Genomic DNA, 26,177 nt, shown 5'->3' with positions numbered 1-26,177 from the left:
TGGTGAGTTTCGAGACACAACTCTTCAACTTTCTTTACGGCAACCACATGTCGTAGTCAACTACCAAGGAGTCTCTTCTCCGAATCGTTTCTCTGGGTCAAGGGCAGGCTAAACCTACGAAGGTGCCTGGTTCAACAAGAATCGATTGACAGCGGTGACGAGATCGATTCCTTCTAGATGCAAGTGTGACTCGCCGAGCTTCTTTTGTCTCTTGAGTTGCTTCGTGGTCGAAGGGAAATGATCCTCATCGAATTCTGCAGAGGGGATTGCAGTCGAGAGATACCTCCATCTCTTGGACAGGACACTGGTCCTCACCACAATTTTGATGGAGAGTGAATAAGGCAATGCATTGATACACCACCTGGTGGCTTTCTTCATCATTCTCACCTTTTACTGAAAATCTGACACCTCTCGTAGTTGATGAGAGCTTAACTTTTCATGAAAATCTGGATGGTCTCAGAGAACAACCATACTGTACCCTGAAAATTGAAGAGAAAACAATCATTTTGTTAAAATAGAGGGTTCAGGAAGGCGAAAGGGTAATGATGCCCATGTTGGCCCGTACAGATTGCAGTCCACTGTACCTGCCTATAAATATTAAATCAAATTTTGATTTCCTTCCGAGATATGCATTGGGTTGGAGGTTACGTACTAGAAAAATTAATACAAAATATCTTAAGTCAATGAGTTGCCAGATTTTGGGGTAGGATGTAATGATCATGGACAATACAGCCTTTCTTCAGGGATGACCAGCTTGGTAAGCATTCAAAAGTAGCTCAGTTACGTAACTAGGAGAGAATAACTAAAAGAGTCGGATGGAAAACCAAGCATATATGTCCTGGCCAGGGGGAAAATGGGGTCTCGCCCCGTTTGGACCGGTGTTCGTACCTTATTTGGTTCTTTTACATGTAATCAGATATCCATCAAATCCTGATATTTGTCTGATTCAATAGCAAAAAATTAAAACCATATATGCATCTAGCAGTGCTCGATTAAACTATTAAACTCAGCTCAGACCAGTAGAGCTTAATAAAGCTTTGAAACTCGATTAAGCTTGGTTAATGCAGTCAATGATGAATTTTAGCATATATATAATTTTTGTTTTTTAAAATGTACTCACGATAATTGTTTTTTATTTCATTAGTGTTACTGCTGTTAACTATTAAAACTTCAAAATTGTATATATATATATATAATTTTTTATATTTTCGCCCTCCCGCACCCAAGTTTTTTTAAAATGCCGCATCCCCGCACCCATGTGACATAGTTGGACTGTCTTTATTTGAAGAACGAGTATGCAAGAAGCATGCTTTTACAAGGGGGATGGACCCCTATTTATATACATAAGAGGCCTAAAAAGGAGAAAGAGAGAAGATTAAGAGAGAGGGGAAAACAGCCCCAGTCCAACAGCTAGAAATCTAGCCGTTGGCTTCCAAGTCAACAAGAGTTGACTTGGTCCAACTTCTCATATATATATATATATATATATATATATATATATATATATATATATACACATATGTATACTATATTATATCATATATGTACAATTTAACAGACTTAACCATTCTGTTGCTCCTTTGAGTTTACAAAGCTAAAATCTGAAATGCCTAATATAAAAAAGTGATGTCATTTAATTAATCATTATAAAAAAAACACAAAAAACATGGCTATAAATGATCAACTGTATATTATCACAGAAATTCTTTTGCATTCTGACCTGAAGTTCTGATAATTGATCAACATATTCTTGGGGGAGAATATCAACCCTTGTAGAGAACTGTTGTCCAATTTTGATAAATGTAGGTCCTAATCTTAAGATGTTTTCCTTCAACCACTTAGCCAGAGCTTTCCGCTTTTGAACTACTTTTTCTTCAGTCATTCCACCTGAATAAGAAATTTCTTGGTTACAATAGCTATATTCATAAAGGGAGGTTGACTACAAGCATAGCTTAACAGATGGTACTGAAGCTACCAGACTAGAACTTTGTCTCTTAACATAAAATGAAGGTATGAAAATTTGTGGACAAGAGAATATACTTTTGGCTAAGTAAACAACTCGGCAGTTCTTGCATCAAGAACCTAGAGTTACTACTAAGGGTATGTTTGGTTGCATCTCATGTGATTCCAAATCACATGAGATGGAAACAAATGTAGGGGTGTCAACGGGTCGGCTTTACCCAGACCCTACCCGAACCAAACCCTATAGGGTCCAGGTATGGTGATAAATAAGAAGACCCGATTAAGACCTGGGTCCAGACCCGAAGGTCCGATTAATACATGGACCCGGGTATAGTTTGTGAAATTTTATACCAGACCCGGGCCCAACCCGAGTTCCGATTAAGACCCTCTATTTTTTAATGTAAAAATGATAAAAAAATATTGTTTTACCGGGTACGATTCGGGTCTGGTTCATGTAGTTCTTATTGGGTCCGGGTATGGTTTCTCTTATAGTAGGTCTAATTAGACTCGAGTCCGGACCCGATACCATACCTGAAAATCGGGGCAAAGTCTGGTTCCACCTGGGTGAGAACCAAACTCGACCCGTTGACACCCCTAATCAAATGTGATTTGAAGTCATATGGTTTCAAATCACACATTCCACCATGTGATTTGGAATCACATGAGATTCACTTCAAACGTGATTTCAAATCACATTCGTTTCTCATTTGCATGAGATTCCAAATCACATGTTTGGTTAGCTGTGCAAATGAGATTCATTCTCTCATTTGCATGAGATTTCAAATCACATTTGAATGCAACCAAACATACCCTAACAACAATTTAAACTGGAATGACTTGTTGAATCTGGATTCCATGACTTAGCAGATAAATCTGGTCCCTGGTCCGGCCCATGGATTGACATCAAGAATCAAGTTGGTCAAACAGGTAAAATTGACCCAACTGGTCCATACAGAATGATTTACTTGTAAGTCAGGAATTATTTATTACAGCTTCCAACTTTAGGCCATTTTAATAAAGGTTTAAGCTTTCAAAATTAAAGAGCAGTGATACATTGACAAAGAAAAGGTCAAGCATACATTGTTGTGCTGCCACTTGTAAAAGAACGGAGAAACTTTTGGTATCAACACAAAAGATGGCAGGAAAAAACTGATAGAACACTACACATGGCAGCAAACAACTGTCACACCATATATTTTCAAATTCAACTTGTTGGCAGGAAGTCATTTTAAAAACTAAACAAACACTTAAAACATGCTGAAGGGATTTTATAGGTAAAGCACCACAGATTGCCAAAAGCATGTGCCCTTGATACTCGGGAATCAACTCAATGATCTGACTTAACAACCTACCAAAGACATTCCACAAGAATGATCCAATATTCCTTGATATTTTCATTCAAGCTCCGTGAATTTGTTGCATGATTTAAATTACAAACCATCAAATTCTATTTCTATCAGTCAACAGAATTTCATGCTTCTCTCACCAAAAGAACTTAAGTTTTTAATAATTTTATTGGATTCTTCTGTTTTTTTCATATTCAACTTTTTTTATTCCACAACCGAACAGCATGGTCAATCTAATTCAAGCTACTTTTTCCCCTTGGAGGCATGGTTAGTATGTGAAGGTCTCATCATTTTCACAGCATCTGCTTCACATACAATTTATGAAATTAAAGAACAGAGTAACAGAATATGAAATTGTGCTCACAGAAGACCCGGTCATATTTCTCATATTTACACCATTTAATCATCATGGAGAAAATTAAATAAAGCTCTTAAATTTCAATTGAATTGACCAATCGTTTCCTTGACAATATACTTCAAAATTTTAACCAGTCATACTTCTTATGATGCTCACTGCTACAGAAAAAGCATATCCCCCAACAACCCCGAAGAACCTCTCTCTCACTTTAGAGGACAATGTCAGCATTCACTAAGAATATTTGCTTTCTGTAAACTGCATATATCAAATAATACCAGTCACTAAATAACAAACACAACGTACACTATGGCCTGTGTGGCATGTCATCTGCTTTTCTTGTCCACTAGGCAACAAAATGTGTGATTCTCATGCCCCAATTAAAGCATATATAGGTGAAAAAATAGCTAACAAATAGAACCTTTCTCTAGACATTTGAAAAGCTAAAGGTGCAAGCAAGAAGTAAATAACCTCGGTAAGTGAACTTCTGCTTATTGAGCCAAGCTTTGAACAGAAATGTAAAAACAAATCCCCATATTTCCAAAGTCCTTTGTATTGTTGAATAGGTTTTAAACCTATTCCATCGACCGCCTGGAGCAACAGAAACCTGCAGGTGCCAATGAAGCACAATATAAAAAAGAACATCCAACTATACATTAACAAGCAACAGAAAGTATTATCTTGTAATTTATGGCATATATCGCTACGCATGTTTACATGTGTCTTACAATGAAAACAACAGTTGTATAATTTATGAACACAAGCATTGATTGAAAGAGTGTCAACAATATCGCCGATATTTTGAAAATATTGCGATAATATCAGTGTTATCAATTCAGCTGATATTATCGGCAATATATCGCGATATTTTCAAGATATCGCCAATACTCAAGATATCATGATGTTTTTGGGGAAAACTCACATTTTTATATTTTAAGCATGTATTTTCTATTTTTTTTGTTTCTTTTATATTTTAAAACCTTTTAAAACTTGTTTCTTTATGTTTTTGAAAGAAAAATCATGCAAGACTATTATCTCACATTTTTCAATATTTTTAAACTCACTAGATTTTCCAGAGAAAAACCAACTTTTGAAAACCTCTATGAGAAAAACCCTTACCAAGAAAATACCTTGAATGATATAGGTGACTCTGATTGAAAGACAGCCTAGCAGTCAAACTGCCATATTCGGTCCTCCACATTGCTAGCAAACCATTTTCAACCAATGGATTATGAGCACATAAGCATAGAATGATAGAATACTATTTTTTCATGTTAAACCAGAGATGTACAATTTCATCTCAGTTAAGGATTATGGGAAAATAATGGATCAGAAAGAGATCTGTAGACTATCCAAGGATTTGGAATACCGCTGCCATTGAGTAGGTCAAGATGCAACCTGAAACAACTCACTAAGTGCACTACATGATCTATGTCAGACGACAAAAAAGTAGGGCAGCACAGAGTTCCAGTTGGTTGCACACAAGAAGTTGGACCAGCAAGAAAAAACCATCAGTAAGGTTAATACTGGCATCAATGCAGGTAACAGCAAGGATATTTCTCTCACTAACAACATATGGCACAGAAATAATACTTAACAACTGCTTTAGTTGAGACTATACTCACTGAAAGACAGGCAAATTCACAGCTCTTTTCAATGCATGCACTCCATTGCTTCTCTAGGCTTATGGAGTGACAGTTTAGTGCATGCACTAAGTAGATGAGCAGAAAGCTTAGTGATTAAGCCTAATACACTTAGTTCACATAGACTTTCTGAAAAAAAAAATAATTCTATATGACAAGTATTTCATACAGAATCAAATGGAGATTGGTTTCCAGTCAAGGTTTTTTTGTGTTCAGATAGTGCAAGGAGCAAAGCCAGATGATAAAATAAATAGATAAACCATTTGTAATGGATATGTGTATTCAACCCGCACAAACAGAACTCCAGTATTGTATACTTTTGTCCTAGATTAAATATGCAGATAGTCCTTTCAAATGAAATTCACCACAACAGATTACATATCCATAAGGATTTATTCAATGTTTAAGGGAAAGAAGGCACGATTTCAGCAAAACTTGTTTTAGATGCTTTGACAGCATAGGAATGATTCAAATCAGAAGATCTCTCATAACTGGACCAGATGAGACAATTGGAGGAAGAAACAGAGAACGGTGGAAAAGGAAACACACGATCACAATGACGGATTCCATCACGATAACAAGAATGATACGCGGAACAGAAGTGGCCGCATTGATGAGTCCTGCCACTATCCATTCAAGCACAATATGATAATTGTTTCAGATTGCTTCCAGACATAATTTTTTTATTTTGGTTGACACCATCATAGTCTTCTCATGATAAAATCAACATACCCAATAAAACAAACTGAAGCTAGTGGTTCAAAATTAAGAATAACATCGTTTGGAACTTAACAGAATCGTGTAAGAATTGGAAGTCCTCGGCTTCTCTTCTACTTTCACAGATAAAACTAGTGGGTTCACTGAAGAAACATAACATGCACAGAAAGTAAGCAGAGTGAAAAGGAAATGAAGAGAAGAAGAAAGGAATCGATTCAAGACGGAAACAACGGTTCCCACCTCTAGTTTCTCAGTGCCAGCACGCCTAAACCAGGCCTCCTCCTCCCCAATCTCCTCGACGGTCTTCTTCCGAGTTTCTCCCTTCGCCTCCGCCGGAGCAGTCTTCGTGGCAGCCCCATTTTCGCCGGTGTACTTCACCAGAGCGCCATTTACCGCTCCGTTCACCGACCCATTCACGAAGGCGTTCCCGTTGGAGTTCAACTTGAGGCTGCCGTTCGAGCTCCCGACCCTCCCACCATAGCTATAGGAGCTACCGTTCCCGTTAGAAACGTAGAAATCCACCTCTTTATCCTCCAAAACGACCGCTTTCTCTTCAGAAACCGCCTGGGGGAGTGCCCTTCGGCGTCTAATCGCAACGGGGAGTCTCATAGTTCGGCGTTCCGGCAGCCGTAAGAGAAGGGTTTCTGGAAGAGAAGGATAGGGTGCCCATATGGTGATCGACATTTTTATGGGGAATTGGGTAGTGGAGTGGAATGACGATTCTACAAGCAGAACGATGGTAGTAGCACTCTCATTGCGCAGAGAGAGAGAGAGGCAGTTCAGCACTCAGCAGGGGGGGTGGGAGTGAGTGGCAAGTGTTGTACCAACTCAGCACAGCAGCTATAGAGATATAAAGAGAGAGGAACAGAGGGAGGGGGGTAAAGCATAGGGCCTTTTGGATTCTGATCGGCCCAGAGCTTATTTGTAGAGTTTTGATTGGCCACTTTTTGAGGATGGACCCGCGACTTATTGTGGTGCGTAGGGATGCAAGGTTTTAAGCCACTCATGGGATAGAGCCGGACGTGGGCTCAACTTGGGGAGAGGGTGTTGTGTGTTCTCTCCTGAACACAAATTCGTGTGGGAGGAATATTTTGGGACCCGTGATAATTCACATGCCAATGTTGCCCACAATGACTTTATAATAACATAACATATAAAAAATGTAGATATGCTTTTAACGAAAATGTCCTCCTGTAAGATAGATATGCGTTGGACGAAAATGTTCTTCTGCTCTCCGTAAATAGATTTGCATGTTTCGCCTTTGTTTTTAGCTTATGTTACAACACATGTCCGCCTTCTCATTCCTGCCTTGTGTTAGATAGAAAACTTTTCTAGGTTCGTTCCTACCTCGTGGAGATAACTATAAATCGAACGATTGGTTCGATCATTGGTGGGCGTCATAGGGGGATTTGTCGACCATCTCTTTTTATAGTTTTTTTCAGTGTTGTGCGAGGCGTACGCCTCAGTACTTGAGGCGTACGCCTTAGAGGCGAAGCACAAAAAAAAAATACTGAAGCGCTAGATGAAGCATTTATGGGTTCGAAGCGCACGCTTCACATGAGTGAAGCGTGCGCCTCGCTTTGAGTTCCGCTTCGATTATAAGGCGTACGCCTCATGTACAACCCCCAAAAATAGGATTACGAAAGGGTTTCTCTCTTTCTTTTAATGCTTTAAACCTTCATCCCCTCCCCCCCACCCGCCGCATCCCCTCATTTCCCTTTTCCTGCCTCCCCCAACCCTCTGTAAAAATCGCACAGTGGAGGGAGGGCTTTGTCAGCCTGCACCTGCCTCCTCCTCTCCTCTCCTCGTCTCTCGCTCCCAGAGCCGACTACCTTGCATCCACGCCTCACAGGGGAGCCGACGCTGCCTCCTTCCTCGTGTGAGTAATACAATCTCTTTGAACTTTTTTATTAGTTAAACCTTTTCTTGATTCCAGTCAAAATTTTTTAATGAATCTTTACTTCAGCGCTCTTCAGTTGTTTGTTTTGCACAGTTTGAACCAAAACCCCCATTTGTGTCTATTGACATTGGAATTCCCGTAGGTAGATTTGGTGTCTCCTTAACATGCTTCTCAACCACCCCCAAGGCATGGGGATTACCTGCATGACCTTCAGGTGGAATACTTACTCGCCTCACCTTATTGGGTGGTGATAATACAAGATGACCTGGGGAATTTCTCTTTGCAGATATTGAAGGATTACGAGTCTCAACCTTACTAGCAGGTCTGGGAAGCAGTGCTGGACCTGCTGGTTTTGTAGGCAAAGGAACAGAGGAAAAGTACCTATTGGCCAATAGAACAACACATATTTTAGAAATCTTTATTAATAAAAATGTCACATATATGACATAAATTAGACCAATATGCACCTATGCTCCAGTGCCTTCTGTGCAGAAATTCTAGCTTTTGGATCATAAGTGAACATCTTAGAAAGCAGATCCAGTGCATCTTCACTTGCCATTGGGAATAATACACGTAATGGTTTAGCAGGAACATGTTGATATTCAATATAGTCAGGAAGGAAAGTCATGTCCTGCCACTGAGAAAGACTTGGAGTGCCAAATACTGCAAATATTTTACCAAGCTGATCCATGTCAGTTTGACTCTGTACAAGATTTATCATAGCTTAGAAAAACATATAGTATATAAGTAGAAAAGTTTCCTTTTCAAAGACATAAATATTAAATGCTTCATGCTTCTGTTCACATCCACTCTTGTCATGCTTTTCATTCACTTAAGAGCTTCTGTGTGCTCCTGATTTTCTTTACTCTCCTTTGTGTGTCTTCTAGTAATTTTAGCATATTGACTAAGTATATTTTGGCAGATAAAGGTCACAGTCATGGGTTAGTATGCACTCAGATTTTAAATTTTTAGAATTCAGCTATACGACATAAGATGAATGAGTTATTATGGGCAAAAATGGGATTGTTATATACATGATGGACATATGGGCTCAGCACCCATCTTAGTGAAAGTCTGTCTGCCAATTTTCTTTGTCATGCTGAATCCCATTGTCAGAGGAACTTTTTGAGCATAAGGTCTCGGTATTCCTCAAATGAAAGGCTCACTCAGGACCTCATATGCAAGATGCCTTCAATTGTATATGTAGATGTCCAATCTGAAGCCTTCACCTTTAAGTTGTTCCTGCAAGGGTGTTCCAAATCTTAAGCCTACACAATATTGTATAACTTGAGGCTGTAGTAGCCTTTTGCATATTTCAAATGAGAGGTCTTACCTATTTTGGTGGCCATAAGTCTTTAACTTCTTATTATGTTACCTTCGTTCTGCAGTGGTTTGTTTTTGCTGGTTCTTTGCCTACATTGAATAAGTTTCTGTTTTTTGTCTTTCCATGTCTGATGTTAGTTGTAATTCCTACCGAGACACATTCTATAGAAGTCTTTTAAGCACAATCATGCATATCCTTCTATGAAAGACTCTAGAAACTATGGTGATTATGAAACTACCACCTAAGTTCAGTGGTAAATGTGTAGACACAGGTGGGTAGGTTGGAGCCAGAACAGACAACAACCAGATGCATCAACCGAGCAAATCTTGGGTGTACTTGGTGCCACTGATGGTATCTGATTTACCGAATTCTTTAATTAAAAAGTCTTTGGCTAGTAATCTGCTTAGTAGGAGAAACACACAAATATAGTTGCATGACATGAAGATAGGAGATTCAGATAATCTACATTTGGCCATATTTAGTCTTCTATATGGTCTGTCTTACATTTTGTTTGGTCGATAAAACCATAATTTGGAGTGCCTCAACCATAGTTGCTTCTCTAGTTGACTATGCTATCCTGATTGTCACGAGTGTCACAAGACCGAAATTCTACCCTCAGGATATTGGTGCGCTGGCCTGCACCTATCATAGTCTTATGTTGCTCCCTGCTACGCAGAACATGGACTTTTGTTGCTTTACTTGATTATTAAGTTGACTTAAAAACTTTTGTTGCTTTACTTGATTATTAAGTTGACTTAAATATATGTTTTCTTGATTATGGATTGTACTGTTTTAAAAAAAAAACTAAATTTGTGCAGGTGGTTGTTTATCTTAAAAAAAATGAAAAGGACAGATCCAGCTTGGAAGCATTGTTTTGAAGAAGATTTGAATGATAAGGAAAAAAGAGGAAATTTGGTATGTATGTATTGTAAGGTAGTTTATAAAGGTGGTGTAGCAAGAATAAAAGAGCATCTAGCTGGAAGTCACAAGGGTGCTAAACCATGTGATCATGCACCAAATGAGGTGACACAATTTTTTGCAAAATACTTGCAAAAGAAGAAAGAAGAAAAACAACAAGAAAAAAATATATTACAAAGTGGTATGAATGAAAGCTTTACTCAAGGACTGATGAGTGGTGAACTTTCTTCTCCAACTACTAGTAGAGTTGGAAGTTCACAAACAAGAGGCCCTATGGATCAATTTATGAGTTCAGAAGCTCGTCAGACAACGATAAATAATGCATTTAAAAGAGAAGAAAGAAAGGAAGTATGTTATGCTATTGGGCGATTCTTTTTTGCAAATGCGTTATCATTTAATTTGTGCAATAGTCGATATTTTGAATCCATGTGTGAAGCTATTGCTAATTATGGTCGAGGATTTAAACCACCAAGTTATCATGAGATGAAAACTTGGATTTTAAAAGATGAAGTGGATAAAACTCAAATTATGTTGGAGGACTACAAAAAGACATGGGCAAGAACTGGTTGTACTATAATGGCAGATGGTTGGACGGATGGTAAAAGTAGAAATTTGATTAATTTTCTTGTGAACAATCCTTTAGGTACAGTCTTTTTGAAGTCTTGTGATATTAGTGGAATAAGAAAGACAGCTGATAATTTGGTAAAGTTATTTAGTGAAGTTATTAAAGACGTCGAAGAACACAATGTAGTACAAGTAGTTACAGATAATGCAGCAAATTATAAGGCTGCAGGTTTGAAGTTAAAAGATATTGAAGCTTTTCAACATATTTTTTGGACATCTTGTGCAGCACATTGTATAGATTTGATACTTGAAGACATTGGCAAGATACATTTGCATAAACGAGTATTGGAAAAAGCAAAGATTGTAACTACATTTATATATGGACATGCATGGATTTTAAATTTGATGAGAAAATATACAAATGGTAAAGAGCTCTTACGGCCAGCTATTACTCGTTTTGCAACTTCTTATCTTACTCTTCAAAGTATTGGTGTAAACAAAAATGCATTAAAGAATATGTTCTTATCTTCAGAATTTCAAGATAGTGAGTATTATATCAAAAATTCAAAAGGTAAAGAAGTAACATACATTGTCACTGAAGATAGAAATTTTTGGAAAGCAATTGTTTATATCATTAAAGTCACATTACCTTTAGTGAAAGTATTGAGAAGGGTTGATTCAGATGATAAACCAGTTATGGGATTTTTGTTTAATGATATGAGAAAGGCAAAGGAAGAAATAGCTCATAATGTAGGCAATGATAAGAGCAACTATATAGACATTTGGGATATTATTGACAAGAGGTGGGATAATCAAATGCATCACTGCTTACATTCTGCAGGGTATTTTCTAAACCCACACTTTCATTATGATGATGATTGTGTAAAAGATAAAAAAGTTGAAATTGGGTTTATGGAATGTTTAGAAAAGATGGTGCCCAATATAGAAGAACGTTGTGAGATTTTGATTCAGCTTGATACATATGAAAATGCGATTGGTTTGTTTGGTAGACCAGAGGCAATTGGCACAAGAAAGAGAAAAAATCCAGGTATGTATTTTTCTTTATATTGTCTTAATTTCTATTCTAATTGATCTAATTTTTTTCTTACTAACATTCTTTTTTATTTTATTTTCTCAGCTGATTGGTGGAATACATTTGGTGATGAAACAAAAGAATTGAAAAACTTTGCAATGCGAGTGTTGAATCTCACATGTAGTGCATCAGGATGTGAGCGTAATTGGAGCACTTTTTCTTTGGTAAATATAGATATTTTCATATTATTGATTGTTCATTGTTGCATAATATATTGCAAATTTGTAATTATATAAATTTTTAATTTATAGGTACATACAAAAAGGCGAAATCGCCTTGAGCAAGAAAAACTCAATGCTTTGGTGTTTATCATGTACAATATGAAATTGAAAGAAAGAGATATAAGAAGGAAGACAGTTGAGGATCCTTTGTGTCTTGAAAATATTGATTCTGATGATGAGTGGATTATAGAAAAAGAAGATCCAGTTTTGCCACAAGATGCATTAGAAGATTCTTGGTTGGATCCAGCTTTTAATTTGGATGATATAGATGTTACTCCTTTTGAGACTTCACCAAGCTCAACTAAGAAACATAAAAAAGATCCATCTTCAAACAAGATGCATGCTAATAAAGGTATGTCTTGTATTTTATAAATCTTATACTTTTTTAAATTTAATTATTAATTTTGTTAATATTTTGGAGTGAAGGTAAAAGAAAACAAGTAGAAGATTCAGAAAATGAGAGAGCGAATAATGAAGAAATTGAAGATGAAGAAGAAACTATCCCATATATGGATGATTCAAATGAAGATGAGCTATCTAGTCCTAGTGAAGACAATTTTGTTGAAAATATTTGATATTGTTTAAGGCTTATGACAATTTTGTTGAAAAAATTTGTGCATAGAAGGTATTTCTAGAACATGTCAATTTGGAGATGGCCCCACATGTATTCAATATGTTTTCATGATTGTAGATATAACTGGTTTTATCTTGCACTATTGGTCTAACTTAATCTTGAGGATGGTGCTTTAATCTTGAAAATGGATAGGTTACACGACAATCATGGCCTTTACTTTTATACAGATTCTGTTTCTCGTATCTTAATGATAATTTTCTAATGAGTTCTGGTTGCAGATGAGATTACATATTTTAACAGTATTGTGCCTTTGTAATTGTCCACTCTTGGGCTTGTTTTGTGCTTTTGCACTTTGTTCTTGTAATTCCGCATACTTCATTTCAAAGGTTGCAGTGGCAGCAAGAGACAAATTAAGAAGTGGCTGGTAATGGTGGTGATGGTGGCAGCTGAAAAGGAAAAGAAAAAATGAGAGTGGTGGGCAGGCGTTAAGAGAGAGGGAGTAGGGGAAAAGGTAATTCTATACAAAAATATTATAAAGGTAATTTAATGTCATAGTGCAATGAAACATCAAAGCTTATAACTTGAATTACAAATTCATTCCTAACCTGTGGTGCCACTTAATGCTACAAAATGGCAGGATTGTATCTTGATATAGTTGTTTGCAATATGGCCTCAAAAGGTCCTAGATCTAAGCTTGATCATGAGACCAGAGCAAGGCGCCAGAAGGTTAGTAGTCAACTTTTGTTTCCAAACTTGTACTTTAGCCACTGTTCTTTACTTAAAATTTCTGTTCTGCTGCTAATAATAGTATTTTCTTTTTAATTTAATTGAGTATTAGTTTTACCTACTATGTCCTATCTGAGATAGCTGTACTAAATACCACCACTTATGTGCTGAGAACCAGCATATATTCTTCTAGATCCTATTTATCTCAATCTGTCTGCAATCTCAGATGTTGTTATGTTGCTAGCATCACATAGGCAAAATTCTATATGATTGGCTGATATGCAGTTCTGCTGTACCATGCTATATCATTTGCTAATGATCCATGTTTGACAGTGCTTTTTGCTGCCTATGCATTTTTCTATTTAATTATATGAAATTGATCTAGTGCAGTTTTATTATGTAATTCACTTCTGTGAACTAATTGTATACATAACTCATTTTCACTTCTTATTTCATTATTTTATTAATATTATAGATTTTATTATTCTGGTCATGAAGCTTACACTTCAACGCCTCGCTTCATAACATGCTCAACGCCTCGCTTCGCCTCATCGCATTTAACAACCTTGGTTTTTTCTTCTTCTTCATTTTCGTTAGGTAGTATGGAAAAAAACAATGACGCACAAACATTCCAACAAGTGCCATTAAAGCGTGGTGAGTACCTTTTCATGTCATCATGCTATTGTTGAATGTATGTCATCGTGAATGTCATTAAGGCGTTGTTTTGTTATTCCAGGTAGATTTTATCATTTCAATGGTTGAAAACTTGAAGACATTTGTAAGACATTGGGACATGTTGACAAGAATGCTTGGTTACAGATACGAGCAAGGGTCTCTACATCATCCGATATCGTCCATTCACTCAGTATATTCAATGTAATGCAAATCGCAATTGTAGTAACACGTATATCGATTTGTGAGATATTGTTTTATTTGTTAATAGCGATTTATAATATATTATCCTGAAATGTTGTATATCGATTTGTAATATATTATGTGTTTTCTAGTGTCGATTTGTGAGATATTGTTTTGCTTAATAATATCGATTTGTAATATATTATGCTGAATTGCCGTATTCGGTTGAAAATCTTGATTTGTGATATATTTTGTTGAATTTTTGTATATCGATTTGTAAGATGTTATATGTTTTCAAGTGTCGATTTGCGAGATATTATTTTATTTGTTAATATTGATTTGTAATATATTATGTTGAATTGTCGTATATCAATTTGTAAGATGTTATATGTTTTTCAGTGTCGATTTGTGGGATATTGTTTTGTTTGTTAATATTGATTTATAAGCTATTATGTTGAATTGTCGTATATTGATTTATAAGATATTATGTGTTTTCTAGTGTCGATTTGAGAGATATTGTCTTGTTTGTTAATCTCGATTTGTAATATATTATGCTGAATTGTTGTATATCGATTTTTAAGACGTTATGTGTTTTCCAGTGTCGATTTGTCAGATATTGTTTTGTTTATTAATATTGATTTGTAATATATTATGTTGAATTACCGTATATCGATCTGTAAGATATTATGTGTTTTCTAGTGTCGATTTGTGAGATATTGTTTTGTTTGTTAATCTCAATTTGTAATATATTATGTTGAATTTTCGTAAATCAATTTGTAAGATGTTATTTGTTTTCCAGTGTCGATTTGTGAGATATTGTTTTGATTGTTATTATCGATTTGTAATAAATTTTGTTGAATTGTTGTAAACGTATGCGCTTGCTAATGCAAATTGATGTTTTGCTCATGACAGTGTTGAGCATATCAACTGGTTACAGTGAAAATGATGTGTCTCAACCACTGGAAAGTCATGGAGCAACGGTCATCCGTACTATCGACGCACCTGAAGAAGTGAATATGTGCACTATTGATGCACATGATAAGAAGGGTGCAAGCATTAGATTTACTATAGACTTGAATATTCCAGCAGATGAAATGTAATTCAATAATGATATTCTTTCAGACGAAATGCAATTCGATAATGAGATAGACGATCATGACAGTGCACTTGACAAAGGTGCAGGCACCTCAAGTCTACATGATATTACACTTGACTCTGTTCCCGTAGAGGGAATGCAGTTTAATAATGATGAAGTTGTATACAAATTTTACAATGATTATGCCTTAAAACTTGACTTTAGTGTTAGAAGGCATTCTTGGGCAAAAAATGCACAGGGTGTCATGGTGAGAAAGGCATATATTTGTTCTAAGCAAGGTTGGAAGAAGTCAAGTAGAAATCCAACAAGGAGCAAGCCAGATTCAAGATGTGGTTGTCCAGCGAGAATGGTGTTAAGAAGACTTTAGAATGAGAAATATGTAATTTGTACTTTAATCAATGATCATAACCATGAATTTGCCCCTTCATTCATGACTCATATGTTAAGGTCACATCGTAAATAGCTGATAGCACCAACATTGCACCAAAGAAGACATACAATTTGTACACATGCATAGATGGTGGTCGCGAGAATGTATCATTCACACCTATGAATCTAAGAAATCATTTGAGAAGGAAGAGGTCAGACAACATGAAGAATGGAGGAATATGTTCTTTGGTTGATTATCTACAGAAGAATTTAAGCAATGACCCTGGTTTTTTTAGTGCAATGCAACTGGATGAAGATGGGTATATTGTGAATATGTTTTGGGCATATTCAAAGTCAAGAGTAGATTATGAATGCTTCAATGATGTGCTTGTTTTTTATACGACAGTGAAGATTAATATGGAATAGTGGCCATTTGCACAGTTTGTCGGAGTGAATCATCACTCATGGAGTTGCATATTAGGTAACGTTTTTTTGTATGACCAAACCAAAGAAACCTTTAAGTGGTTGTTCAGAGTATTTACACAAGCAATGAATGGGAAGCACCCTGGAGCTATACTTACAGATGGTGAGCATGCAATTGCAGCTGCAGTGTCTCTCATGTATGACCATATGCACATTGTCGCCGATGTTTGTGGCATATCTTTCAAAATGCAACAAAGAACATAAGACACATTTTTAATCAGAAGATAGGGTTTGATAAAATGTTTAAAAAGTGTGTACTTGAGAGCATGGACGAGGTCATTTTTTTTGTCTAATTGGGAGCAAATGATTCAGATGTACGACCTTGAAGACTGTGTGTGGTTACAAAATTTATATGCAGACAAAGAGAAGTGGGTATTGACATATAGAAGACAATACTTTTGTGCAGATATGATAAACACACAAAGAGTTGAATCTATGCATGCCACACTGAAAAAAAACTTTGTATTCATGTTTAACAATGTTTCGCTTTATGAAACAATATGAATTATTTATAGACGGTCTTAGACAAAATGAGCTTGAATAAGATGTAAAATGCTTCAACACCCGCCGTGTAACTTTGGGCATAAAAATATTGACGCTACCTGCAGATCTGTATACACTAACTATATTTGAATAAACTAAGAAGGAGGTTATACAAGTCATGAATTACAACATAAAAGGACGTGTGCAATATGAGAATATGCACAAATACCATGTTGTATGGGAGGGCACAGAGTAACAAAAAAGGAAAGAAGCACGTGTTATGTACAATGTTGACAACGGAACAGTTGAATGTACATGCAAAATGTTTGAATTCAAAGGTATTTTATGTCGTCATGCATTAAAGACACTTAATCAAGAGAAGATACAAGAAATACTTGAGTCACATATAATGCAAAGACGGTCAAGACAAGCAAAGATTGAACTGTTGGATAGAAATAAAGTCTGTCCATCTGGTGTAGTTGATAAGTGCAACATAGCCTTCCTTTACCAATAACTATGTAGGTCACTTATGCATGTTGCAGATTTGGCATCGAAAAGCAAAGAAGCCTATGTATGTATGAGAAAATTATCAAGAGAATTACTTAAAAAAGTGCAGTTAATTCACCATGAGTCTGTTGCAGCTCATGAAGACCAATTTAAGAAAATTAGATCGAATAGCGTAGGTAAAATTCACATTTTTCCTGACTCTTATGGCAAGTTGCACTGAAGCGTCAACATCATCTTCGACAAGTCAGGAGTAAACCTTGTAGATTATGATGAAAATATTCACCTAGTGAAGGGTATGAAAAGGAAACATGCCTCTCATCGCAGTCGTCGGAAGACAAATGGTGCACTGGAATTGGTTTGCAAGAAAATGTGTAAGAAACAACCAACCCGCAAGCAACCAAGCCCTTCACATGAACATGTATGTAATACAGTATATTGCTTCCCATGTAAATTGTATTACGTGCAACTTATCAATATCTAATTTGTGTAATTTTCAACATGCAACCATACCCTACAAATGTGCATTACAATGTTGGAACCTGTAATCCCCCCGACCTGTTTCAGTTGAACGATGAAATGAGTTTGACAAGTCTTTTGGTATGTAATAATTTTGGGATGATGTTTGCATTTTTTGTTAAATTTAATGTAGTGTCTGATATTGTTTTGTTTAATTACAGTCTCAGTTCAATTCAAAAGTGAGCAACACAACACAGGAATCACGTGTGGATTCTACAACTACAAAATACTTGTAGCATTTAATTTTCATTAGTGTAAATCATTGTAATGTTTAGCATTCTGTAATTCTTTGTTGTAATTCTATAATTCTTTGTTGTAAATTGATAATTCTTTCTTGTAATTCTATAATTCTTTGCTATAATTCTATAATTATTTGTTATAATGTTATAATTTTTTGTTGTAATTCTACAATAGAAATCATACTGCAAATATCATAAAACTCATCCCTAAAAAACACATAATATCTCATAAATCGATATACAACAATTATTCATAATATCTTACAAATCGATATACGACAATTCAGCATAATAGCTTACTAATCAATATTAACCGACAAAACAATATCTCAACAATTGACACTAGAAAACACATAGCATCTTACAAATCAATATACGACAATTCAACATAATATTACAAATCGATATTAACAAACAGAACAATATCAACAAATTGATACTATATTGGAAGCTTCGTTCTAAAAAAGGCCGGTTGCGGATGCGGTTTCGCCTCATTCATTTCCTCGAGAGAAGAGAGGGTGTGCTGACAAAAACAATTATCAGACTGACATTAAGAAGCCAAAGATTGAACCCGTTGATGAACTTTTCCCTATTTCATCAATTAATGACCTAAAAGTGACCATTTCTAAGAAAGCTCGTAAGAATTTTTACTTCTCTTTGGCTTGATATCTTACAAATCGATTTACGGCAATTCAGCATAATATCTTCCAAATCGATATACAACAAATCAGCATAATATATTACAAATTAATATTAATAAACAAAATAATATCACCAAATCGACACTCAAAAACATATAATATCTTGTAAATCGATATACCGCAATTCAGCGTAATAGCTTACAAATCGATATTAACAAACAAAATAATATCTCACAAATCGACACTATAAAACACATAATATCTTACAAATCGATATACGACAATTCACCATAATAGCTTACTAATCGATATTAACAAACAAAAAAATTTCTCACAAATCAACACTATAACAGCATAATAGCTTACTAATCGATATTAACAAGTGCCAATTGCGTAATTTTATAAGATGTTTTGATTTTTAGGATATTTATATTATAATTTTGAAATGTGTGCCTGTGCGATTGACATTATTGCGATTTGTGCGCTTGAATTGGCGATTTGCGTATTCAATACACATGTGCCAGTGCGTAATATTGGTTTATGGATCAATGTGAATTTTGTACAGTCTTACAAAATTTGTATACACAACCTACAAAATCTGTTACAAATGTCTGTACAAAAAAAAAAATCCTATTCAGGAAATTGAATGTTGAACCAAAAATTGTTATCTCTCTCTCAGCAGTAGAACATAACCCTCTTCACGTTATCTTTGAGAATAGGTAGACGATTAAAACAAATTTCTCTTACTCATGGGGGTCTCACGTCCTTCGTTGCTTTCTAGATAATCCTGTAGTCTGGGGTTTTGTATCTATCGCAATTAGAAAATCCATCAATTTTTTGCATAGTTTCGTGCGGAATCCAGAAATATCATCCTAAAAAAATAAAAACCGATAGTCTACCAATATAGAAATGTACTCAACAATAATATATGATAATAAAACATGTTTAAGTGTACAACATACATCGGTGAATTCTGGTACTCGTCTATAGTATATTGCTTTAATATACTTTATTACAAAGATGTCATAACCAACGCCATTATTTTGTAAAGGAGCATCCTCGGCGACGTGAATCCTCCACGGGCCAATGTCAACACCCAACATGTCTCTAAAAAATCCAACTCGTGGTTTATGCAAAAACGAGTAAATTTTGGGCCATGGTAGAAGATATGGTAATCTTATAGATAGAAAATTACCAAATACACAATGTCACGATCTACACCAATGTTATTGTCCAAGGAGTTGTATAACCATATTTTTTGTTTTCGTACATCCAACACGTATAAGACCCAATGCTTTTCTGATTGCCATAATCTAGGAATCAATATCTGAAAATCAATGTTAAGAATCAACATATAAATCGATATTATGAATCAAAAAAATATCTTAAATCGATATTAGGATTCAACGTATAAATCGATATTAATAATCAGAAAAATATCTTAAATCGATTTGTAAATTCCTATTAATAGCTTAAAATAGATATTAAGAATCAATATATGAATCAATATTAATAATCAAAACAATATCTTAAATCGATATTAGGATTCAACATATAAATCGATTTTAAGAATCAAAACAATATCTTAAATGGATATGTAAATTCCTATTGATAGCCTAAAATAGATATTAAGAATCAACATAGAAATCGATATTATGAATCAAAACAATAGCTTAAATTGATTTAACATATTGCAAATTGATATGGTCATAAACCTTTTTACTTGACGAGAAGTCTGCCATTTGGTCATCGTCACCCCAGTATTGTAGTCCATCTAGAAATCCAGTCGCGTATGGCATTCGGCGGACGATACTCTATGGAACGAAACAATAATACTAGTAAGTTTAAAATACGCAGGTACATTAGTAAATAAAAAAAAAATGAACATATAAGATAACCGATATACCATAAAATAAGGGGTAACGATGCGTACCGGCATGGATAATTCCTTGCTTTGAATATACATGACGAAATCGTGTATAGTCTGTTTACAACAAATATGCACTTCTTAATATACATGACCACAACATACGTAAATGTATAATTGATAGTGCTTTCATACGTATAAAATTACTGATAGTATGTCCTTCTGCAAATTCATCTCGCATCCGATCGATGTTTTCTTCGAGCATTTTGTTGAGTTTTTTGGCACCTTTTTTTGTGGATGTTGCACTGAAATTAGCTAAATATTCAGTAAAGGGACTGTTGTATTGTATTTGGTAAGCGAAATATAAACGACATAAAAAAGATAAAGCAAGTTAAAGCAATCAAAGGTACTCTTTTTTGTGGATGGTCGACTGAATCACAGCTTCCTTCTTCAACATTGATACAATTTTTGCGATGACAGTGGTTAACTTAAACGTCGGGTTTTCTGTTCGTTGTTCACGAAGCAGAAAAATGAAATGTCGGTCGTTCCTTGCTCTTAAAGGAAACGTCTTGTGTTCCTTGCAGAATACACTACTGAAGTTCATCATTTCACGTCGTTTCATGTCCCACTCATTTTCAAAAATACCACCAGCAAAGATTATAATAAATAAATAAATTAAATTTTATATTAAATAAAAGGCATCATTTCATTTGCTAGTATCATCGCAATGACGTTAGTACGTGTAAATGAATGACACGTCGCTTAACATCAGTAGTGTGTTAGATGACGTTTACCTAAACTATAGACCCTAAAACCAAAACTAATATTATGTGACGTTCCTTACACTTAAAGGAAACACTACAAATAATAAACCCTAAACGAGAAATCGCTTAACAGTTGAGCAAACCTATGTATAAATCATGGTAACTTCATAATCGCTCTACCTACTAATCGCTATTACAGGAATTGTTATACATAATAAACTCAAAACTAGTAATCACTATACGATTTAGCAAACGTAAGTACAATTCGTGGTAACTTCATAATCTCTATACTTATTAATCGCTATACTAAGTAATCGCTATCACAGGAAACACTATAAATAATAAACCGTAAACCAGTAATCGCTATACGATTTAGCAAACGTAAGTACAAATCATGCTAACTTCAGAATCACTATACTGACTTATTGCTATTACAAGAATCGTTATAAATAATAAATCCTAAACTAGTAATCGCTATACGAATTAGCTTCTTGTAGTAGTAATCACTAACTTCATAATTGCTATACTGAGTAATCGCTATTACAAGAATCGCTATACATATTAAACTCAAAACTAGTAATCGTTATATAATTGACCAAACATAAGTACAAATTGCTATACATAAGTATAAATCGCTATTAAGGAAAAAATTATATAATTACAACAAAGAATGAATGAATTACAACATAGAATTATCAGAATATACAAATCACATAATATGTTTATTCACTGGCACTTGACTACTTAGATGAACCTACAAATCGTCTCTTTCTTTGCCTTGGTAGAGTCTCTTTATTCGGTGGCCTCTTCGTTCCCTTGATTTCATTAAACCCACTGGTAATCATCTCAACCGACAACCCAATTTGTCTCTCCAAATTCTGCACGTCCTTTCGTAACTCTTTATTCTCCCTCTCCATCATCGCGAACCTTCTGTTGGATGATACATTCTTCTTTAGGAGCACTGTTTGCTCCCTATCGTGTACTGTAACAGAGAGAATCGCAGAAAGTGCCAAAGGGACATGAGGGACGTTATGTCTATGCTAAAAGACTTGATCGGGGACAAGAGCATCCTTACTTTCAGGTTGCTTCTCCTCAATCCGTCGATTTGGATGCATGAGTTGCCAATATTGTTTGAAATAGTTGGGGTCATATTGTCGTTCTTTATAATCATATGGTATGGCATAAACACCTCCTTTGTTCTAATTATCTAATTGTTTCCTGAAGCGTTTGTACCGATTCACGTTCCTAGCCCCCACCACTATTCATTTTCCTTCTAAATAGCACATGCTCTTTTGGTACCGATTGTCCCAAGCCACCTTGTAGGAGTACTCGACTGCCATGCTGCAACTCAGCTTCACATTTGCTAAAGAGTCAAATATCGCAGCCAGACAGTCTCGTAGCCACATCAACAACATCTTTGTCCTCGTCCTCCACATCTACATAGGGTCTCCAAACAACCTGTACAATCAAGCTTATGGTTTAGATATAGACATAATTATTCATGCAAAATGTTGAATGCGATAACGATTTGTACTAAGACAAAATCCTAAAGCGATTATTACTTAAGAATACTAAATATTGTAACGATTTACGCTAATGAAAGTTAGATGTTAAGGATATAACGATTTGTACTAAGGAAGACAAAATCCTAAAGTAATTATTACTTAAGAATGTTAAATATTATAACGATTTACGCTGATAAAAGTTAGATGCTAAGAAGATAACGATTTGTACTAAGGAAGACAAAATCCTAAAGTGATTATTACTTAAGAATGCTAAACATTACAACGATTTTAAACCATTTACCTCATTTAATTGCAGTCCATCTAAAATGAACTCAGCATTTTCCTCTTTGACATTTATTGATGCCCACTGGCCGATCATGGGAAAACCACAAACCGCAAGGCCACACAGAGGATGCAAGGCGACAATATGCTCCCACGTTCAGGCCTACAAAATCAATATATTAGTAAGACTACAATCTTCAACGAGCTTAGTCCACAAGTATTAAATATTTAATAAACAAATACCTGAACAACTGGACAAAACTCATCGACGGTTTTCGTACCATTACTCACACGATAAAGTTGATTGTACAAGTGTGTGAGCATAACAGCACCCCATGTCAAGTTGTCGACTTCATCGAAGTCTTCCAGGAACTGCAACCATAAGTAACTTATTCTCGAACCAGAACAATCGAAAAATAAAGTAAGTCCAAAAAAATAAAGAAGGACGTCGCACAACTCTTGGTCAGCTGTTTTAGATGCACATGCAACAGACCGGCCTTCTCATTTATTACAGAAAAAATGAACTTTCATCATTGAGAAATTGCCTCCACTAGAAATATACTCACGTCATTCCTCCATCGACATTCCTAGAAGGGCCATGCAATTGTCCTTTGGGTTATAGTTTGAATCCCTTGTTAGGACAACACTTCCATGGTACTTAAGACCCATAATCCATGCCACATCTTCTAGGGTCATGGTCGTCTCAAAAACCCCAAACTAAAATGGTTCATCTTATGGTTCCACTTATTGACAAGGTGGGTCATGGTGTTCAAGCAATTTTCAAAATAATGTTGGTCCAGAAGGCCGTCAAAGTGCATCATTCATAATCGGTCCTTTTGATATTCACTCAGCTTTCTGTACCACGACAAAACTACAAGCCACTGACACCGCCCTTTCAGTTTTTCACCTAATGCTTTGCTTATCTTCTGACCAACTTGTAACACAAAATATCAAATCACAATTAATCGCTATACATAGTAATTACTATCATAGTAATCGTTATACATAGTAATCACTATAACAGTAATCGGTATACAGAGTAATCGCTATTCATAGTAATCGCTATACAGAGTTATCGCTATATATAATAATACCTACAATAGTATATCGCTACATCCAATAGTAATTAATGTACTTTGGTCACACTTGTCTCCTCTTCATACCCTCCCTTCCATAGCTTTTGTACTTCTTCCTTCCTTCGCTCTTTCGCATCCATCCTCTTCTTTTTTCTTTCTCTTTCCTTCTCTTCCTCCTCCTGCTTCTTCCTTTCTCTTTCTTGTTGAGAAACTATGTTTTGATGATACATGATAAATATGATATGCTTTCATGATGCATATATATGATACATGATAAATACATGATATGCTTTCATGAGATATGATAAATATGATATGCTTTCATATGTGAAACTGAATATGTTATATTATGACTGGATATGATGTGCTATGTATTTAACGAGTATTTGATGCAAGGTTATTTCACTTAAGAAGAGTGAAGACATCTTGATCAAGTGCAACTATTTGATGCAATCATACTACTTTGAAGAAAAAGCTTGATGGGCCATACATTCATAAAGATTATCCAAGAAGATCGGCTTCCTCAAGATGAAGACTTTTTTCTTCTTTAGAGTCATATGTAACAGAACCTTCAGAAGCATGCATATTTCATATTAGACTATATGCTTTGAAATCATACAAGCCATTTATTTACAAAAAGTTAAGCTTTCATAAAAGGATACGTTATGTATATTGTAGCATTTCAAAAATACTTTTTTGAAACAAATCATTGTACTTCCTACAAGCATTTATGAAAAAGACATTTTGACAAGATATAATAGCTCATGATTTCAAAAGCATTAATTGTACTTTCTTACAAGCATTTATGAAAAAGACATTTTGACAAGATATAATATCTCATGATTTCAAAAGCATTAATTGTACCTTCTAACATGCATTTATGAAAAAGACAACTTGAAAAGATATAAAACTAATGATTTCAAATATGAAAGAAAAAGACAAAATGAATTAATTCATAATACACAAACATTTACGTAAGAAATTTTGGTTCATAATACATAAGCATTTATGTAAGAAAAGACAAAATGTGAAAAGATGTATTGGTTCATAATACATAAGCATTTATGTAAGAAAAGACAAAATGTGAAAATATGTATTGGTTCATAATACATAAGCATTTATGTAAGAAAAGACAAAATGCATTAGTTCATAATACACAAATTTTTACGTAAGAAATTTTGGTTCATAATACATAAACAATTATGTAAGAAAAGACAAATTATGAAAAGATAATACACAAGCATTTATTTAAGAAATGACTATTTGTAATATAAGTATTACTCAAGCATTTAGTGTACTTCACAACCATTCATTTTAGAATTAACGATTTGAGAAAATAAATATTATTTTATTAAAATAAGAAATGACCATTTATTTCTTTAAGCATTAAATGCCACCTCAAAAAGCATTTGAGAAATGACTATTTATTTATAAATAAAACCCACACTCAAGAATGTCGACTTACTCATAAACATTAAATACAAATATAATATATGTTGAAAAGACTTTAGTTACTTTTTTACAAACCCATAGAATGTCGACTTACTCATAAACATTAAATACAAATATAATATATGTTGAAAAGACTTTAGTTACTTTTTTACAAACCCATAGAATGTCGACTTACTCATAAAATACAAATATAATATGTTTTGAAAAGACTCTAGTTACCTTTTTACAAACCCATAGAATGTCGACTTACTTGAAGTCATCATTCTCTTTGTATAGCATTAAATACCTCCTGTAAGAAATCCTTGTTGATATCCTTCTCAAGAATGTCGACTTGTTTAAAGTCTTCATGCTCTCTGTAGACTTTGAAAAACACAACATAAAGAAAACTCTTGACATGACTATGTACAAATAAATATCTCAAAGCATTTATTGTACTTACACTCATTTAAAGTAAAGAAGTACTTATGTACCTCAAATCATTAATTAGAATAAAGACAAAACTACATGATAAAATACACTTCAACGTTCAAAAATACTACAGAACATTTATTATGAGAAAAGACCTAATACAAAGAATAACTCATTTAAAATACACCAACGAATAGTGTACTCCAAAAATGCTTCGTATGGAAAGAAGACTTTTTGAAAAAGCAATATAGTACACTTATCTTTTTCACACTAAGTTGTTTTTGAAATGAC

The 26,177-nt window shown here is 34.8% G+C and overlaps 2 protein-coding genes and 1 long non-coding RNA gene across 3 annotated transcripts in view; 1 reads left to right on the top strand and 2 right to left on the bottom strand.

The window, feature by feature from the left end:
• LOC149815440 (protein ACTIVITY OF BC1 COMPLEX KINASE 8, chloroplastic-like) overlaps positions 1-6,853 on the bottom strand; it is a 90,081-nt gene extending 83,228 nt beyond the window's left edge. Inside the window, exons 1-3 of the mRNA XM_089988260.1 lie at positions 6,264-6,853; positions 4,135-4,270; positions 1,721-1,887 (exon numbers count right to left, since the gene is read on the bottom strand). Of these exons, the coding sequence (XP_089844386.1) occupies positions 1,721-1,887; positions 4,135-4,270; positions 6,264-6,707 (747 nt within the window). The 5' untranslated portion in view covers positions 6,708-6,853. The remainder of the gene's footprint in view (positions 1-1,720; positions 1,888-4,134; positions 4,271-6,263) is intronic.
• A 1,132-nt stretch (positions 6,854-7,985) lies between these two features.
• On the bottom strand, positions 7,986-8,614 carry LOC149815439 (cyclin-dependent kinase D-1-like). Its single transcript, XM_089990546.1, has 2 exons — positions 8,391-8,614; positions 7,986-8,304 (listed from the first exon to the last, which is right to left on the bottom strand). Exons 1-2 carry the CDS (start codon positions 8,612-8,614, stop codon positions 7,986-7,988), a joined length of 543 nt encoding a protein of 180 aa, XP_089846672.1.
• A 3,308-nt stretch (positions 8,615-11,922) lies between these two features.
• LOC149815438 (uncharacterized) lies at positions 11,923-12,722 on the top strand. The gene is made up of 3 exons (XR_016428110.1): positions 11,923-11,986; positions 12,074-12,395; positions 12,470-12,722. It is a non-coding gene; the product is annotated as an uncharacterized LOC149815438 (long non-coding RNA).
• The last annotated feature ends 13,455 nt before the right edge of the window (positions 12,723-26,177 follow it).

This window comes from Nuphar pumila, chromosome 15, assembly GCF_984573655.1.
Source record: "Nuphar pumila chromosome 15, dmNupPumi1.hap1.1, whole genome shotgun sequence".
Classification (NCBI taxonomy): domain Eukaryota; kingdom Viridiplantae; phylum Streptophyta; class Magnoliopsida; order Nymphaeales; family Nymphaeaceae; genus Nuphar; species Nuphar pumila.
The sequence above is the reverse complement of the archived record's forward strand: the minus strand, read 5'-3'. Positions and strand labels throughout refer to the sequence as shown.